The 20,405-nt window shown below is 36.4% G+C and overlaps 1 protein-coding gene across 13 annotated transcripts in view; it reads right to left on the reverse strand.

Moving 5' to 3' along the window:
* Window positions 1-20,405, reverse strand: part of BBX (BBX high mobility group box domain containing) — a 240,394-nt gene that overhangs the window by 84,222 nt on the left and 135,767 nt on the right. For all 13 annotated transcript variants that reach the window (XM_036219534.1, XM_036219533.1, XM_036219532.1 and 10 more), the window contains one exon: window positions 2,863-3,033. In XM_036219534.1, the coding sequence (XP_036075427.1) occupies window positions 2,863-3,024 (162 nt within the window). In that variant the 5' untranslated portion in view covers window positions 3,025-3,033. The remainder of the gene's footprint in view (window positions 1-2,862; window positions 3,034-20,405) is intronic.

Here is a 20,405-nt window from a genome sequence, read left to right on the forward strand (position 1 = left end):
GGACACATGGGGAACTAACAAGGATTAAGGCTTGATAGTTTATTCAAACACTAATATGCAGTTCAATATAATATACCAGTTCACTGGCATATAAAAACTTAGAACAGGAATCTGAAAAATGAGTTTGTAGAAGGTAGGGGCCACACTTTATAAAGAATATGCTCTGTCATGTTAAAAAAACAAAACAAAACAAAACATGAATTTAACCCTGTTAATGAGTGGTTTCAGATTGCAGGGATCAATAAAATAACCTTGGGGAGACCCATACAGATAGTCAACTTCACATTTGCGAAGTACAAACATCCAAAAAAACACAAACGTTTTTAAATACTATCTAACATTATAATTATTTCAATTAACTAACCAAAAAATAAGAAAATAAATAAATAAAATTGAATAAAAATGAAAGACTTATTTTTCTTTCATCAGGGGCTGAGTAATACTTTATAACAAATCAAAACTAGTACCAGACTAGAATATGGAAGCCACAGCTGGATGCAACAGAGCACCATGATTGGTTTTAAGCAGAGGAAAGACACTGCTAGATTTGTATTTTAAGACAACTCCTGTCAGCCATGTAGTGCGTGAATTATAACAGCAAAACTACAAGCAACCAAAACCAGGGAAATGAGTTACATTTATTCTAGCTGGCCAGGTGAGAAAAGGGGCAGAGTTGAATCAAAGCAGTAAAAATGAGAATGGAAAAGTGTGAACAGAGACAATATTTATTTATGAGGTAGATTGGTATCTAATTGAATTTAAAGGTTGAAAAAGGAAGAATGTGTCTCTAGCTTTGTTGGTAAAATTCCCTCATACGCAAAGAGAATACTTTTTCTCAAATGAGAGAAATTATATCTAGTTGGAAGAAGATCAACATTGAGCGGGCTGAATTTGAAGGGGCTCTCTGTAAAGTCTCAGCTGAGATAACTGAGGTAGCAATATAAAGGTAGTTAAGACTAAGAGTGTGGACAAGATTACTGAATGGGGATTAAAAAGACAAGAAGCTTCAATGACTTCCTTCTTTCACTCAATAACTATTCACTGGAGACCTGCTATGGACCAGGCACTATTCAAAGTAATGCAGAGAGAGCAGTGAGTACACAAATTCCCTGCTCTCGTGAAGCTGAAAAATGGCACACCTGCCTTCTAATTAAAAGGGTCTATCTGTCTGCTTTGCTGAGAACAGACTGTAGATAGGAGCAAGAGCAGAGGCAGGGAGAGAAGTAGAAAAAATTATCTGCACCAGAAATGGTAGTGGTTTGGATCAAGATGGCAATAGTGAAGTTGCTAAGAAGGGGTCAAATTGAGAACATATTTTGAAGGTATAGCTGAGAATTTGCTAATGGATGGACAGATATAAAACTGGAGGGGGAGAACAAAAAAAACAAAATAGGCAAAGTTTCAGGTCAGACCAACTAGAAAATTGGAATTGCCATGTAGTGGGAAAGGGAAGCTACAGGAGGATGGGTTTAGAAGAGGAAGTTGAAAAAGCTTTTTCTGAACACATTCAAACTGAGATTCTGATTTGATATCTAAGTGGATATGTTAAGTTAATAGTCAGAAATATGAGTCCAGAATTTAGGAGAAAAGTCCAGAATGAAGATGAAAATTAAAATAAGAGGCCCAGAAGACATTAACATTTGAGGGTAGAATAATGGGAGGGCATCAACTGAAAGTAAGGAGGAAGGTAGGGTCGGGAAGGTAGGAACAGAAATAAGAATGAGTGCTATCAAGGAAACAGTAGAGAGTTGAAGACCAGGGAATCAATAGGTACAAATGTGTCGGAAAGATCAAATTAAGTATAAACTTGGCAATTTCCTGAACTGGACAGAGTAACACCTGTTTCTCTGAACAAGGAAAGGAGGAGGGACAGATGGGCAAGGAGTGAAAAAAGTTTACAGGTAAGTAGAGGAAAGCGATGGAGTCATTTCTGGTGGGCTCTATTTTCTCTATGAAAGAATTTATAAAGTCAACAGTGAGAGAGACCATAAAGGGTATCCAGAGAAATGGATATTTTGCACTGGCGCAAAATATGTATTCACTGAGCACATATCTATTCAATACCTACTGTATGCCAGGTACCATTCTAGGACAAGAGGGACAAGACCCTGCTTTTATTGAGCTTATATTCCAGTCTAGAAAGACACATATAAACAAGGACACACACAGTTAAATGCAAAGAAAATAAGAAGTGCTATGAAAGAAATCCTCTGGCCTGGAATGAGATAGATGGGAGTGATACCTGAGATAATGAGGTCCCATCTGTTGGGGAGGCAGTCCTTGCGCTGAGACCTAAATGCTGATGAGGAAGAACCAGTTACCCAAGACCTGGAGGAATATGTGGCTTTCTAAAGTCACCTGCATGGTTGTGTGACTTTCTAAACAAGAGCTGGCTGCTCAAGTGTGAGGCGAGAAAAGGGGATTTGGAGAACTGACTGACCACAGAGGCTTGCAGAGATGAGAACGTCTAGATGCCGTAGAGATGAAGACCTGAACAGCTCTGAGACTACCTACTGTAGTGGGGCTGGGCTGGAAGCAAAGAAAAGGGGCCAGAGGATCAACAGATAGGGTGCCAGGGAAGCACATCAAATTTTATGAATATCCCCATCTCCATTGCATCTGAATATTACCTTCCAACCATCAATTGACAGAAATACTATTTAAGAAGGATCTGTTTCAGTCTGCATCATTAGGAAGTACAGACACTTTTAAGGATTATCATATTTGGAATGAAAATGTAGATAAAGTAGTTAAACAGGATTCAAGTTACACAAACTGAGAACCGCATCTTTCACACCATACATGTTCACTGAAGTTTCTAGAATGAATGTTCGAATTGAACTTTAAGAACAGAAGAATTACCTTTTCAATATCTTCCTCTTCCTCTTCCTCTTCCTCCTCTTCTGAAAAGTCAAGAAATTTCTTTGCTAGCAATGGATGCCACTGAAGACACTTCCGTTTTGGTCGTTTTCCAGCCCCTTCTCCTTCTGCTGAATGATCTTTATTTCTATTACTGCCTTTCATTACTGTGACCTGTGGAATGGAAAAAAAGGATACAAACAAAGAAATCAAAGTAAATTTGATTTAAATTAGTTTATTTAGCTTTAATTTGATTATAGTTTTAATGATTAAAGTACCTGCTAGCTCGGGCATTTATTGAATTCAGTAAGAATTCTAAGTACATAATCATTCACTTTAGTGGGCTAAACTGAGCTAATAAAATTAGCCTTTTATGAAATCTACTTCCTTCCACTCTGTAACTTCAGAACTCAAAATCCAAATGAGTGTTAGGATGGCTACAAGCTACTGTCACCTGTTCATATTTATTCAGGGTAGTGTTTCTCAGTTTTCCATCAGACAAATGTGAAAGATGCCTCCCAGTGGAGAAGAGGTGCCCAGAGAAGTAGCCCTCCTTACCTTTTCCAACACTCCTAGTTTCTAATAATAATTTTCATGAATTTTGCATTCTATACTATGATAAATCTGGGCTTGGAGTATTAAGTACAATGAATACTTTGTAAGAATCAAATGTTTTGAATTTAAAACTCATAGGATAACACACATTTTTTAAAAAAACTAGCTGTGTGCAGCCTCCAAGGTCACAGTACATGAACACTGTAGGTCACTTAGAGGGATGAGCAACCTCAGGACTCATCTGTTACACACAAATCATAAATACCTTAGTGTCTCTCCATTACATATGCACCACAACCCTTTGACAAAATTTTACTTCTTAGTTTGTTTCCTGCTCCCCGCCCTATTGTATGATTGGGTGAAATAGCTAAGCAATAGCCAGGCTGTGAATTTTAGAAGCTCGAAATTCTAAATTGTTTTTCAATAGCTTTAAAAATGAAAGTTTTTTCTCGATAAAAATAGCACGTATTATAAAGGTTAAAATAACACAAAATGAAGTTTATATATTTTATCATTCTCAGCCCCACAGCCCAAAGGTAAATTATACATGTTAATTTCTTATATACTTTATTGCAATTTATTTTTCATTTAATCATTCATTTGAAGTAATATTAACATAGAAAATGTTGTTTATACATACTCATGAAAAAAATCAAATAATGAAGTTAAGCTCCATCGATTTAAATGGTTCATGCTGAGAGTTACGAAGACAAAATCAGTTTAAGTTTGTCTTGGTCCAAATGCTTGCAAAGCAATATCAATAAAATTTTAATGCTATGTTGCTAAAAATGGAGTCCATGAAAATATTATTTCAAGATTCATCCAGTTCTCAAGCCTTCAAAACAATATGGCATAGGCAAATTTATCCTTCTTTAATTATTTCTCGATTTGGAGTTATGCTCAGGTCTTGCTCACTTCAAAATTTCTTTTAAAATCAATGTTTCCTTCTAGAACATGCATGACTTCATTCTTTAAACATTTTTAAATCTGGAACTCATTCTAATAAAAGAAGTGGAGAAGGGATCTAGGGATCTAGCTTATTCTTTTTTTCCAAATACCTAGCTGAATGTTCCAACACCATTAGTAAATAATCTAGGTTTTCCTCATGTCTTTGACATGTCACTTTTATCCTATCCTAATTACCACATGTGTATGAGTCTATTTCTAAATTCTCTTCCACGTTAACATCCCCCCTTCTACATGTCTGCCTATCCTATCTAATTTTAATGTCCTTAGGGACTAAATTATTTTATACCTTTACAAATATAACAAGTAAACAGCCATTAATATTTTTAAGTTGCATACATCATGTTCTTTTAAGTCAATATACTTTGATCATTCTCATTTGGTAACAACTATGTAATATTCCAAAATAAAAAGGTATCATAATTTATTCAATCATTCCACTACTGATGGACATTCAGATTACTTCTTGTGCTTCAATAAAACAATTCTCATTTCAATAAAATATTTTAAAATTTTTGATAATCCTCATTAATTTATTAAAAGTAATGTTTAGTCAAAAAAAAGAGGGTGGGGAGTGGAGAAAACCTGTGGTGTTCCTGTGGTTTTCTTAGCAAAAGACTTCTGCTGAATGACTAAAGCAATTACATGATTTGTGTGGCTGCCTCAAGAGTACAAGAAGTTATTGAAAACTCTAAATGGAATTAGTTAGCTGGTGTGCTCTTAATAAAAGAACAAAGATTTCTTGTGAACTGATGATAGACCATTTAACAATTCTCACTCTTATCTACAAATAAAACTTGGCACAGGCAACCCAATTTCCAAAAATACCAATGCTATAGAGAGAGAAGAGGAAATGGTTATTTTTGTGGCTTATTAATCACTTCGGGATGAGCTGCTTGAGTGGTAATTAAACTCATACTGGAGGCCCAATATTTTGTAACACATTTTTTAAAGAGCAACAGAAATCAATGGGAAACTGTAAGTCAAGCAGCTGTTATCAACTGGAGAGGTCAAAATGACTGCAAGTGCCTAGGGAAAAATATATCCTTTAGCCTCAAGGGTTTTGATTATGCTTTTTAATTTATGTGTGAATGTGTTTAAACATATGTGCCTTTGTGTATATGTGTATAATTTCAATATTCAAACAGAAAATAGAATATCGAGAATCAAATTAATAGATGGTGTATGCAGCTTCTGGATTCAAAATAATCACATTAATCTCCCCCCCCCCCCCCCACTGCTCTAATTCTTTTGGTGCAGCTGACATGCTACTATAGATATTATATGTCTTTTTTTAATTTATTTTTTTTTCAATTGCAGTTGACGTTAAATATTATTTTATATTAGTTTCAAGTGTATAGCATAGTGGTTAGATGTTTACATAATTTATGAAGTGATCCCCCTGACTAGTCTAGCACTCACCTGGCACTGTATATAGTTATTACTTTATGTTTCTTCTGATACTCCCCAAATTAACCTCTCCTTCCCCAGTAATACATAAGAAAGGCTTTGTATTGCTAATGACACCTTAAATAACAATTATTTGGGTATGTCCTACCTCCAACTCTTTTTCTTCATGATCCAAGACTTTATTTAAATATCTTAATATGCTTAGAAGTGTCCTGGCTCACCAGAACATCAAGATCAGTTAGACGTGAGGGCTGTCACAAGCAACCACATGAACTCTGTCTAATTATGGCTATAACATATCAGTTTTATACACTGGAAGGGCTTCTAAATTAACCCCCACCTCTCTCATTCACCTCAATTCAGATATTCTTCCCTGAGTGGTTAAGGGTGGGAGAAGGCTGAAAATTGTATATAACTGATATGCAGGCCAAAGAAGCAGATGATGTGTGAGAACTGCCTGGGTTTTGGGAGAGTAACATTGATAATCTCTAGCACAGTGCCTAGAACACAGCAGTCATAAAATAAATATTTTTAGCGTGAGTAAAAGATAAATAAATGAAGTGGAAATAGTATATCTCAGAAAAATTAGTCAAGAAGAGTATAACTGATCTAAGGACTATGAAAACCTGAAACTATTAACTAGATACTTTAATAATTTATAGTTATTTGATTGCTTTTTAATTTCCAATGGATTTATTTTCAAAGTGTTAAAAGAATGCAAAAGAGTGGGGGAAATGATGTTCTTGAGTATCATTCAGAAGTAATGAGAATGCAAGAGAGAAATGAATGAAAAGACTAAGAAAGTGTGGGAAAGATAAGAGCAAACAAAGAGGGTAGAATTCTGAGACTTTACCTTATCACTCATTTCAATAATGTGGAAGAAAACTGGTTAATATTTAATAGTAACAGAGGACTACCTTTGTAATTATTTTGCCACTAAACCCCTCACACATTGTCAAGTTGGCTTCTTGTTCTTAACAAGAGCATATTAAGCAAACAATCTATATGTAATAAATGAAGCAACTGGTAGACTTTATTCAAAAGGGGTCATTCTACCATTCTGCATAGCATTTCCAGAATAACTGAAGTCGTTATTAACTATCAGTGGACTCTACTTGAAAGATTCAATATCATCTTAAGCTGCTGAAATATCCAAAATACTGAACATTCTCTTTTATCTTGTAAACACAACCAACCCATGCGTGCCTTTTTCCATGCCAGGATGAGTAATTAGATACGCATTGTGCTGAATTAAATGTAAATCAAATTGGTGCTATATTAGGAAAAACTTCATTTAACTGTAGTCTTCAACTTCAGAAAGCCCATTCATAAAGACCTTTACTAAGCTCAAACTTCAGGAGAAATTTAAAGAATGTCAAAGAAGAAACAGTACAAAGCACACACTACATTTAACGAAAGAAAAAAAATGGACGCTAGACAGGCCACATTTAGAATGCTGCTTCTACCACTAACCACTTATAACATCACCAACCTTGCTGACCTTCCCTGTATTTTAAAACTGAGTAACAGTTCTACTCTGAGAACACTTTTACATAATACCCGGCATAGAGCTTGGCACCTGGAAGTTTTCTCAATGTTGGTAAATCCTCCCTTTGCCCACAAGCTTTGTACAGGGATAATGGGTTTAACTGACATTGTCTGATCACTAAAACTCAGCCTATGGTGCTGTTCAGCAGAGCACAGATGTCTCCCATTTTAGCAGTGTATGCTGGCCAGATGATATAACCGCTAGCCTCAGAAACTGAAAATGAAAGATGGAAAGTTTCCTCTTTTTTTTTGTCTGAGTTTTAGACAGTCAGAAACAGTGCCTTGGCAGACTCATAAGTTTTGTGAATAAGATACTGAGTCTACCATCTTGTCTTACAACTCAGGCAATCAGTATACTCCAGTTTTTAAAACACTGTATAAATTGAACTCTCACAGGGGCATTTTAGAGTTTAAACTGTTTCCTAAATGTCCAATAAAATCTCATTCAAATCATATTAATGGAAATTCAGACATAATGAGACAAGGGAAAGTAAGGGAAGCCCATGAAGTGTCACTGCTAGACAACCACACGTTCTAACCACAAGTAAGGGCTCTCCTGGGTCCAACTAAGACTGCAAAGCTTCACAGCTTTCTTGTGTCTACAGAGAAGAGGAAAAACCAGCCCAAAGAAACTGTGACAAAGTGGCAGCTCTAGAACTTCCACAAAAATTAGAGGGACCTACTTAAAATCCTCCCAAAGAGTCCTGCTGCTTTCAAGCCACTCCTTACTTTCCATCCTTCAGGAAGTCCCACTGACACGGAAGCTGGCAAACAACCCAACTCTGAATCCTTGCTCACCCTAAAATTCTCCTGTTTTCTGTCAAAATTCTCATACTCCAAGGCCCTGGTCCCATATCCCCTTCCTCTCTAAAGCTTTCTGTGAAAACCTTAAGTCAAAATCCATCACTCTTAGCTCTTGAGCTTTGACCATACTTGACCTAATTGTGTCAAGCATGTGTCATAGTGTTTTACAGTTAGTTTTATCTATTGCCCCTACCCCCCAACAACTAGATAGACTGTGAACTTCTAGAGAGGCGGTACCATGGTTTCTTCCTTTCTGTCCCAGTGCTTAGTTAGCAGTGAGTCAGGAAAATAGTAATCCCTGAAAAAGGTATTTATTGGCTTATAATTTACTCGCCTAACACTAAACCACCTATAACAACTTTCTGGAAAGACCTGTTCCTAATGGTTTTTAAAACACTACTAATACACAGCTAATATTTATTAAATAGTATTTGCTATGTACTTAGTACTCATTATCTCATTTAATCTTCCTCACAAGAACCCTCTGAGGCAGGTACTTTTATGAATCCCAGATGAAGAAGCTAAGGGTAAGGTGCCTTGGGTCACACAACAGCGGAGGAGGAGCTGGCACTAGAATTAGGAAGCCTAACTCAAGAGCACAAATGCTTTCTTTCCTCAGACAAGGAACTCTGATAATCAGATAGCCTTCCGGAGACTGACTAGGCATTTCCCATAGAACAGATAACTTATACCCACAGGGAGCACTGAGGGGCTGGAAAGTGAACACATTCAGGGTTCACAAGAGAAAAGCAAGTGCATATCTCTGCCTTCGAGTGACAATTAAATTAGATTAACTCTAAAACTCATCGAGGATAAAAGCCCTACAAATGCTTATTTATTGTTATTCTAATGACAATTCTAAACTGTAGACCAGGGGTCCCCAACAGCTGGCCGAGGCTGGTACCAGTCTGTGACCTGTTAGGAACTGGGCTGCACAGCAGGAGGTGAGCAGCAGGCAAGCAAGAGAAACTTCATCTGTGTTTGCAGCCACTCCCCAGCGCTAGCATCACTGCCTTGGCTCCACCTCAGATCATTAGGCATTAGATTCTCGTAGGAGCTCTGGTCCCTGGTGCCAAAAAGGTTGGGGACCGCTGCTGTACACAGTAAATGAAAAATACCTCATTTAATAAAGTAATACTCTCGTTTTTTAGAAGCAATTCAGTCACTCTATTCATGTAAAGTGTCTTTAAATGCACTCCTTATTGAAAAGCAGTGGCTCTTCAAAATTGAAACTTAACTCTGTCAAGATGTTATCTATATGCTCTTCATGAATACTAATAAGGCACCCACTATTCAAAGAAGGGCTTAGCTGTACTGGCAGTTCTGGACCCTGTGCCCTCATGAAGAAATGTGTATTTTATTTCTAATACTTATACTCACTGACATTTAGCCTTGGGAGAGAGCCTTGGGAGAGTTTAATAGGGTTCTCAAATGCATGCTGCCTTAGGCTACAGATAGGAACAACTAGAGATAAGACAGCAAAAGCAGTGCCTTAGAGCGGAAAACCTTTTTACATAGAGAATTCCATAACGAGCTAAGACATGTTCCCCCCACCCTTCAAAAGGCCAACTTTCTGTTTCCCTATAATTTTATGGTGGTGTTTTTTTCTTAATCAGAAAATCATCAAATTCCTATTCGTCCACAGTCCTAGCATTACATGTTGCCTCTTTCAGTTTCAAAATTAACAGAAGTTTTCTAATGCATTTATTACATGGTTAGGGCATAATTATCACATTGACAAGAACCTGCAGCACTAGACTATAAGCTCCTGGAAGTCTCTTCCTTATTTACTCTCAACCCAGTGAAATGCATACTTAACTGATTGGTGGGGAGCTATCCACTGTGAGAGTTTAAGTGTCCAGTCTTGCCTCCCACTTAACTCACCGCCCACCCTGCTCTCCTGCCAGGCTGGCTTCTGTCCTGTTCTCCTGCACTGTCCTTCCTCTGCTCTCCCCGGCCTATATGCCATGCCCCCAGCCTCACTCTCTGTGCAATCCTCTCTGAGCTCTCGAGTCTAAAAGTCTGGCTTTATTTTCCCCAGCTCATATGTCTTTACTTCCTAAGCACCTTTTTTTCGACCACCCGCATTTCATGGCAGTGTCATATTTTTTGACACTTGATTGCATAACTATTTTTTGACACTTGATTGCATAATTATTTTTCTGTATAATACATGCATAATGATTTCATGTGAATTCCTTCCAGAGACCCTTGAAAGTAATGAACATGTCAGACGCATTTTTTTCTGGATTTGTAGAGCAAACATAGCCATGCCAGATGGTCAGAGAATATGTGAGGCAGTGAATATAGAAACAATATTTCTCTGCTTTCTTATTATGCTTTTCTTTATGTTATTTTGCTAGAAGAAGATATATAAGACCTGAAAAGAAAATATGCAGAGAAAGAAAAATCAGAACCTAGGAAGGGATGTTCAGGAGGGGAGGGGAGAGAGAAGAGAAAACAGGCATATTGACAAGGCAGTATCATACAAATATAATGAAATCTAAGTCATCTCCATCAGTAGTAGTCTAAAAACATGTTTGTTTCAGTACCTTTATTCCCTTTTCTGGTTATTTGTCAATGACTCTCATTATTCTCTCAAAATAGGATATCACAGTATTACCTTCAGTTCAAGAGCTCGACTTTTTCTCATAATTGTTTGCTAATAAACCCCAACTCTGAACTCGTCCAATCATTTTTTTTTTTTCTAGATCTAACCCCAGAGTTCCCTGGCTGTTCCTGTGGTCTGATACCATGACAAAAAGTTTCTAATCTCAAATGCTAGTTAGAAATCCTTTTTACTTGTCTTATTCAGTCTGGCCCAGCCCCACAGTGGCCCATTATAAATTTTTGGTTTCTCCTCAACTCTTACTGATGATGAGTAAAGGCAATAATAACAATTTTATTAAAATAATTATATAACAATTTTTTTGTAAATATTTACATTCACAAAAAATGCTTCTATATAGAATATTGTTTCCTATGTGCCTGAAGCTAAGAGCTAAATGAGCTTTATATTAATTAATTCTCTTAGTTCACAACAAGCCTAAGACGTAGGTACTATTATCTCCTTTTAACAGATGAGAAAATTAAGGCACAGATAACATAGTTTGTCTCTTATTTTATAAATTAACAAAGATTTTTATTATATGCATTTGTCACATGGTTAGGACATAATTACCACATTGGAAAGTACAAGAAGACAAGTTCATGGAAACTCCTCGTTTATTATCCATTTAGTTGAATACTATGTATTGATCACTTGATGACTACCCATTTTGTTTGTGAATTATATTATGTCCAAGGTCACACTGGTAGCACATAATTGGTAGAGCTAGTATTTGAACTTAGAAGGCCTAACTTCAGAATATGGTTCCTGACCATTATACACTACTGCTTCCTAATAATAACAAACTTTATTAAACATCTGCTAGACACTTTATATGAATTAATTCATTTAATCCCTGATACAAATCTTTGAGGAAGACACAGTAATAGTCCTTTTATGCACCAAGCAACTGAGAATGACTAAGCTTAAGCAACGTGCCCAAGGCTACCGGAGGAGCCAGATACAAACCTAGATCTTCTGTCCCCAGAGCCTGAGCTCTGTCCTAATCACTTCTCCATACTGTCTCTCCCATACCAACCCCGGTCATTTAAAGAAAATGCCTCTGCCTCCTGGTTAATAGGAAGGTTTTCATATGTGGACTCTTCTAAAGTCCCACCTGGCCTACGGAATTCAATACTTATTTCTTCTTCTATCTTTTCTCAAAGGCAAAGATTCAAGGTCAACTCTTCTTACTCACAATCTGTGCTTTTAATCTCTTTTCCTGCTACACTGGGCCATTAGTCCTTCAGTTTCTTTGATGAACTATTGATAAACTTTGTCAACAGTTCCTTCTAAGTAATACCTACTCCTTCAGTTTGTACACAATCTCAAATCTAAAGCCCTCTGTGAATCTCTTTCCTCCTTAATGTAATCTTTTTTTTTTTTCTTTTTCTTTTTTCTTTTTGTACAAACTGGCCCTAGCCCTCAAGCCCGGAGATTGCCTAACTCCAAACTATGCAGCTACCAGTCAAGAGCTAACCTGCCTGGTACTGACACTGTTCATAGGCTCCACCTTGTACTTCTGACTTTGTTCTTATAATCTTCTTGGTTCTAAACCTCAGGATTAATTTCCTGGAAAGCACTCACACTCATTCCAACCATGCCACATTTTCTGGCTTCTCTACCTCACTCTGATTCAGCTTACATCTTTCACTTTTAGCCTCTCGGAGAAAATACCTTGTCTGGGTCTGGCCTCTGCCTCTACCATATTCTTGGGGAGCAGGCCAGAACCAGGTGCACAGGAAATGGATATTTCTTCCTGAAACAGAGTGAAATGCGTGGCTTCTCAGACTCCTGTTCAGGCCTGCTTTGTTCCCATGGCCTACAGGCTAATAGCTTCTGCTTAGTATTGCATACAGACATGCCAATCATTAGAGGAATTCTGCTTGCCTCTAGAGTTTTACAAAAACAGTCCCTTACCAGAAAGGGCCTCTCCTGAGGCGATAAGGGAAGTATGTATTGTTTATCAAAGATTTGCAGGAACCTTGTGATAGGACTCACATCAACTAGCAAAAATCTTCCTTGGACCCCTGCTGGCGCCCAGATGTCTACAATTGTCAATTACCCCTTGCCTCTCCTATTTTCCCTTCCCTTCACATAAAAGAAGCCTGAACTCTACTTTCTTAAGATGGATTTGAGGATTAAGTCTTCCAAATTCTCAGTTGGCACTTTTTCGATAAGCTTTTACTTCCTCCAAACTAGTGACATTTGAAGTGTCAGGCACCTTTGGACCAGTAACATTCCCTTCACATAAACATCTGTAAAGCATACACATTTTTTTCTACTTTCTTACTATAAATTCAAATCATTGCAACTGGCTTCTCAACAAGTTCTGTTTCTTGTCCTTTCTACCTCTTACATATGGTTCAATCCACTTCATCCCACCAAATTGATTCAGCTATCTGGTCTTCTTACCCATATCTGTGCTGACTTCAATTCTCCTCACTACAAATATCTGCTCAACCCTTTCTCCTGCACGAATTTCTTTAACAGCCCCTTAATGTACTCAAGAAAAAGTCCAAACTTCTTCCTTCATATAGCGGCAAGACTCTTCCTGACTTGGCCCCAGTTTACTTTTATGGCTCATGTTTCTTTGCTCCATTCTCACTCTTAAAGCTTCATCCACACTGAGACACATGCTATCGCCTGGAACTTGACATGCGCTCTGACATTATAGCATCTGCAGTACCACCTCCTCGCAGTGCAACTCTCACCCCTATTTCAGAGCTTAGCTTGGATCTCACATCAAACTCAAGCCTCTGTCGGCCCTTTCTAGTCTGAGAGGTGCTTCCTATGTGTCCCCACAGTAACCGATACTGAAGAGCCCGCAATGAAATGGCCTGTTTCCTTCTTTCTATCCCACTTGACTGTGACAGAGAACGAGAGCTGTGGACATTCGCCATGGTCTCTCCAGGGCATGAACAGGGTCAGGCACACTGTGGGAAAATGCTTGTTCAATAAATGGGATCCAGGTCTGTTACTCAAAGTCTGTTCCTAGGACCTTTAATCCTTCTCCTCGTTTGTCACTACTTCTTTTCTATCGCATCCCCACCATGCCCTGCTATTTCTTTCTCCCCTGCTCTATGACCCTGCATCTCAAATTCCTAGCATCCACTCAAATAGCTTACTCAAACTACCAAACCAGAAAACCTGGTGATTTTAGTTATTTGGAAATAGTTTCTATATAGTAGATGTCAAAAACTCCTCTTAATGAATAATTTTGAGGTCAAGAGAAATAATTACTCCATTCTCTTTTCTCCTGTACCCATTATGAACACTGATTATTTAATTGTGTGTACTAGTTTACACATAGCCCTTTAAATTTTAAGTGATCACACACATTTTAAAAAACAAATCTATTGAATTTCATCTAAAATGGTCAAAGTTTAAAAAAACTGCTTTTTTCATTTATATGATTTAGGTTTAAGTCTAAAAATATAAAAAGGTCTGGATATTTTCCATCATCCTAATCTCTAATTATAACTCAAAAAAGAAAAAAAAAAGCTAGAAACAGTGGTTCGATTAAAAATTAACAAACTATGATATCTCCTGTTGAATCTTTTTCCTAAGCTACTGTTCTTTAATCTAAAAAGACGGTAAATAATTTAAGTTAGTTAAATTTAGTTCATTTAACCCTGCAAAAAAAATCCAATTAAAAAATGGGCAGAGGACTTGGGTAGACATTTCTTCAAAGAAGACAGACATATAGATGGCCAACAGACATATGAAGAGATGCTCAATGTCACTAATCATCAGGGAAAAGCAAATTAAAACCACAATGAGCTATCACATCATACCTGTCAGAATGGCTACCATCAATAAATCAACTAACAAGGGTTGGTGAGGATATGGAGAAAAGGGAATATTTGTGTACCAATTTCAAACTGGTGCAGCCACTATGAAAAACAGTATGGAGGTTCCTCAAAAAATTAAAAATAGAACTACCTTATCACTCAGTAATTCCACTTCTGGCTATTTACCCAAAGAAATCCAAAATACTAATTTGAAAAGATATATGCATCCATTCCTCTACTGCAGTGCAATTCACAACAGCCAAGACGTGGAAGCACCCTAAGTGCCCATCATTAGATGACTGGATAAACAAGATGTAGTACATACATACAATGGAATATCGGCCATGAAAAAGAATGAACTCTTACCATTTGTAACAACATGAATGGATCTAGAGGATATTATGCTGAGTGAAGTAAGTCAGACCAAGAAAGATAAATACCTGTAATTTTACATATATGTGGAATCCAAAGAACAAAATAAAGAAACAAACAAAACAGAAACAGACTTATAGATACAGAGAACAAAATGATGGCTGCCAGATGGGAGGGGGTTTGGGGATTGAGTGGAAAAGGGAAAGGGATTATTAAGAAGTACAAATTGGTAGTTACAAAATAGTCACGGGGATGTAAAGCACGGCATAGGGATTATAGTCAATAATGTTGTAATAACTATGCATGGTGCCAGGTGGGTACAAGAATTATGGGGATCACTTTGTAAATTACATAAATGTCCAAACACTATGCTGTATACTTGAAACTGATATAATATTGGCTGCCAACTGAAAAAAAAAAAGTTTAAAACAAAATCACTTGGTCTCAATGGCTACAAAACAAAAGATCTTTATTCTCCCCCCCCCCCCCAAAGAATCAATATTTCTTCTTTTAGTAGTTACAGTATTAATCGAAGTAGCTTATTCTGGCTTCTGGGCGCTCACTGCTTTATAATGTAGCATACCAAAATGATGGTTGCCAGATGTGAGAGGGTTGGGGGCTGGGTGGAAAAGGTGAAGGGATTAAGAAGTTAATCTTAAACTGAGTTAACTCATCCTTTACCAGAGTACATATTGCATGAAGGTAGGGTGTTGCTTATCTTTATATTCCCAAATGCTTAGAATATTGCCTTGAATATAATATGAATTTCAATAAACGGTGCTTGAAAATGCTGAATGAAATGATTTTTATAACAGGCTGAACTGAACATTTGCCAAGGATATTAATCAGAATGCATAGGGAGCTATGATACATTTATATTTTCTATTTATCAAGTTAAGCAGAAAATCATGTTTTATACTTGCTTCATACACAGTGAAATTTTCTTAAATATATTCCCATTTTCTGATATAATACACCTGATACCAAGTGCTTATTTGCTGATCCAGCATCAGAACAGCACCCTATTCAGATCATTATCCTTTCCCTGTATTTTGCTTTCAGGTGATTGGGCTGAATGTGCTGACCACAAGCCAAGTATCAAAAGCTTGTTTTTTCATTTATTAAATGTGTTAAATTTATGAAGTCTGCTTTAAAAAGTTCTTCACTTTATAGAATTAACTAAAAAAAAAAGTTCCTATTTGTATATTATTTGCTTGCCCTTTTTGTTTTTTAAAAAATTACTGAAAGAAGAATATAAATAGCTACTAGATGTTTTTGTGTAACCCTAATTCATTCCTCTTTCATTCTTTTTTCCTCTAAAAACAGTCTGAGAAAATGGGCATTACCCACTATGTTTACTGAGGCATCTCGGAGTTTTTCTTACAGCCTAATTTGTACAAATCTACCACCTCTGCTGGCCGAATTTTTATCTTCTAGCATCCTATTTAAATACAAAGGTAAAGGGAATACACTTCATAGTATTTCTAAAAAGCTCCTTTATAAAGAATTATAAACTATATAAAATCAGTATGGAAAATAACTTAGGAAGTTCTTCTATATCATTAAGACATGGTGTTAACTGATTTTAGGGAGAAGCAATCATCTAAGTAAAGTGTATTGAGTTAAGCCAAGGAATTTTCAAATCTGATATCATTTTTCCCCTAAGCAAGATTCTTAACTCAACAAAGACCATTTCTCATTAATTAAGTTCTTCTCTACCAGGAAGCTCCATAGTGCTTTGCAATGAGTAGCTATAACCAGGTTTTTCTACATTCATACAATGTCATTATGTAGAGGTGGTAAGGAGAGAGTGTGTTATCACTGACACACAGTGATTTGTCACAGCTACCAGAGTTAGTGGGAAAAATACATAACAGTAGGGACTAGAGTGTTAAACATATGCCCACATTTTTTTTCTTTCACTTTTTTTTTCAAAGATAGAAGTTACTTTGTTTTAATTTTTATAATGAAGCACTTTATAATATGAAATTTGAGTACATTTCATTAATACGTTCTAAATATTTCCTAACAAGAAAAATCAGTACTGCTATTAAAATTTCTTGGACTATCTTAATTGCTACTTCTCAATTATGTACCATTTTATAACTTAGAAAGCCTTTATTGTATACATTAATTTATTTAATATTACACAATCTTTGAAGTAGGTATACTTATGCCCATTTTATAGGTGAAGGAGAGGAGCCTCAGAGACATTTACATCTTTCCGATGCCTTTAAGGGGCACGCCAGGGACACAAACACAACCTGAAGACTCTAGGCATTCCTCTAGAAACACAGGCACTCTCTTCCATCTAAATCATCACTGACTTTAGTTTTTGATCAATACATTCATTTTCGAAGGGAAAGTAATTCCATATTACAAACCATTTAAGCATTTAACTAGTCTCTCAGTATTTACTTTAGCCATAGGATTTCCAAATTTCCATTCATATTTCAATCTAGTCCATATAGATTTAGCCATACTAAATACATTGGGGGAGGGAGTAAATCAGGGAACAAGAAAACATATGTATCTGGGACTCCGTGCACTTTTCGTCACTTTGCATATTGTAAATGTTGATGTTACAGTTCCTAAACTGCTCTCAGAAGTCATGGTGACTGACAGACCATGAGCGTTGCGTCTTTCAAAACAAATATGCTTTAATGATGGAAGGTACATGTATCTCCATCTAATTATTCCGAGAGGCAGGGTGGAACAAACAATATGAGTTCTCAACAAAACTAAGCATTCTGCACTGAACACAACAGGCAGGTTACAGTTTAACAGAAATCATGAAAGTTTGTCACTTCCATAAGCAACACAACATGTAAAGGGCAGGCACTTACAAATCTGCCATATAACTCCAGAGCAGCAGACAACTTCCAATGTTTGTTGCAAATATTTTTAAATACCAGCAAAAATTCAGAACATATTTAATCTAAAAAAAAAAAAAATTAGGTCCTCATATATGTGCAAGTATTTACTGGATTTTAAAATATGTAATAACATACTGTTTGAGAATAAAAGTAAGTTTGGGTGAGAATTTCAAAAAGAACCAACTGCTGTGAATAAAGTATGCTTGATCAGCCTGATTTTGGGAAAAAGTAAATAAAACCTATCATTGTCTGATGTATACCAACAATCATAATCCTATAGCAATTACCAGACACATTATTTATATTTCATTATGGCATTTCTCAAACTGGAAGGTAAGGCTCATTGAGTCAAAGAATTCTGTTTGCTGAGTGCTCTCAGCTGTCTGGCTTTGACAACTACCAAATCTGTACTTGAGTGGGCTAATTCCTCCTACAGTTCTTATACAGCAGTATTACAGAGATCTCCTGATCCTATATCAACCTTGTGAAGACCGATTAATGTACTTACTACATGAAGAGAGAGAATGCGTATAAATGATGAGTGGTACCAATAAAGGACCTGTTGGTGAAATAAGACCTATATAATAGTAAAACAATTTGGGAACTAGACAGCATGTAACAGAGTGCAACAAATGTGGTCCAAACCATCAGGGAATAAATAGTAGGTATGTAATAAGACATACCTGGCACCTGGACACTTGGCAATTACAAAAGCATTTTTTTCCATAGAAGAAAAAGTCAATTTCTAAAAGCTTCAAATTAGGCCACAGAGGCCTGTAGTAATTTTTTACTTTATGCTTTATTATAGAGATGATGTAAACTTTCAGAGACTATGAGATTCAGACTACTAACAGGTTGCTTAGGATTCAACCACCTTAGCCCCACTTTTATATTTATTAAATAAGAATCATATGAGTCACATCTGGAACAAAATCCTGCTGGAATTCTGACACCGGAAAATTTGACAATGGGAAATTTGACCACCACAATATGCAGCTCAGACAAGTAACAAATGTGGCCGAATCTGGGCCTTTAAATGTTGAACCTCTACACATCAATCCAAACCACTCCTCTGCTGCCAAGAGGAGAACTAGCTGGAACACTGAAGAGTTCCTTCATGATCGAAAGATTAATGGGAAATTCCAAGTGCCCCAATACATGAATAACTGACAAAGGGGTCTGTCCTTGACAACTGAAAAGTGCTAAATTATTAATTGGGCCAAGTCCAGGCAACTACTGTCACTACTCTTTCAACACCTATCTTCTAGAACAGTTAAAAAAACTTTGTCAAAAAATTACCACGGGTTTATAGTATTAGATATATAGTATATATATATATAATATATCCATTTGAATATGTTATTCCTAATATTTAGGATTTACAAAGTCAAAAAGAATACTATATAATAAAAACAATAAACTCTTCCATTTCGGAAATTTACTTTCAATTTAGGAAACTACATCTTATTACAATAAGGCTTGTAGCTAAAACTGAAAACCGAAAATAGAATTTTCATGTATAACAAAGCAGAGAATAGTGAGAATATAACAGTATGCCTGTTATCTTTTTGCACTTAATCATATTCTGGGCACTATTGTTACAACAATCATCAATTCATTTAACCCTCACAACAACTCCATGAAGTAGGTACCATAATTATCCATATTTGATAGATAAGGCAACTGAGGCACAGAGGGGATCTTGCCCAGGGTAACACCCCCAGGAAGCTAGTACAATGGACACCAGAATTCTGACTCAAGTGGTCCAATTGCCATACTACACAGCTTGTTCATATGTAGGCGGCTCTAGAAGCATTTGGGCAAATAGTAAACTATGCCATTCATTGTTGTAACATTTTAAAAACTGGGACTAAACTAAAAAGGTTCCTATTAAGTCTTCTGAAAATCAAGGGGCTCAAGAGGTAAAATACGTGATGATTATCTTTGTCAGCTTTAACTTGTGATTTTCTTTTTCAAGTGTATTGCTAAAGTGACTCAGTATAGTTTAACTTCACTTTAGTTAGCATTATGAGCCTGAACTATGATTAAATCATTGCCTTACCCTGATAGTTTATAAAGGTTATATTATTAAATATCCTTGAATCATTTAATGATTTTTTAAAAACAAGTAAATATTAGACAGAATCCAGATTAATACTTAGTGATGTTTTCCCACTCTGGCTGATGAGTTAAGAATTTCACAACTAAGACTTGCTTTATTTAAATATTTCTTAAATATCCTGGAGTCCATGCTGTACCAACCTTCAAAAATTCTGACATTTATCTAAAAGGTATCACTGCTAACAAACAGCTATATGGAACCCTAACTACCACATTCATAAATATAACAGGAGCTGAGTCAATGCCACTAGAGTTAACTTTAGGAATTCTGGAATAATAATTCCTAAGACCTGATTGGAATGCTCCCTAAACATACTGCAGTGAGAAATTACTAATACCAGAAAGACAGAATTTTTCTGAATATATTTAAAAGGAAAAAAAAACAAAACCATGAACGGTTATTCTTGTATTAAAATTGGACTCTACTATTGCTAAATTGGAGAGAGGTAAACCAAAAGAATTCTCATGGTTATTTCAAGATATGAGATTCTA

The sequence above is a fragment of the Rousettus aegyptiacus genome, unplaced genomic scaffold (assembly GCF_014176215.1).
Source record: "Rousettus aegyptiacus isolate mRouAeg1 unplaced genomic scaffold, mRouAeg1.p scaffold_m13_p_4, whole genome shotgun sequence".
Classification (NCBI taxonomy): Eukaryota; Metazoa; Chordata; class Mammalia; order Chiroptera; family Pteropodidae; genus Rousettus; species Rousettus aegyptiacus.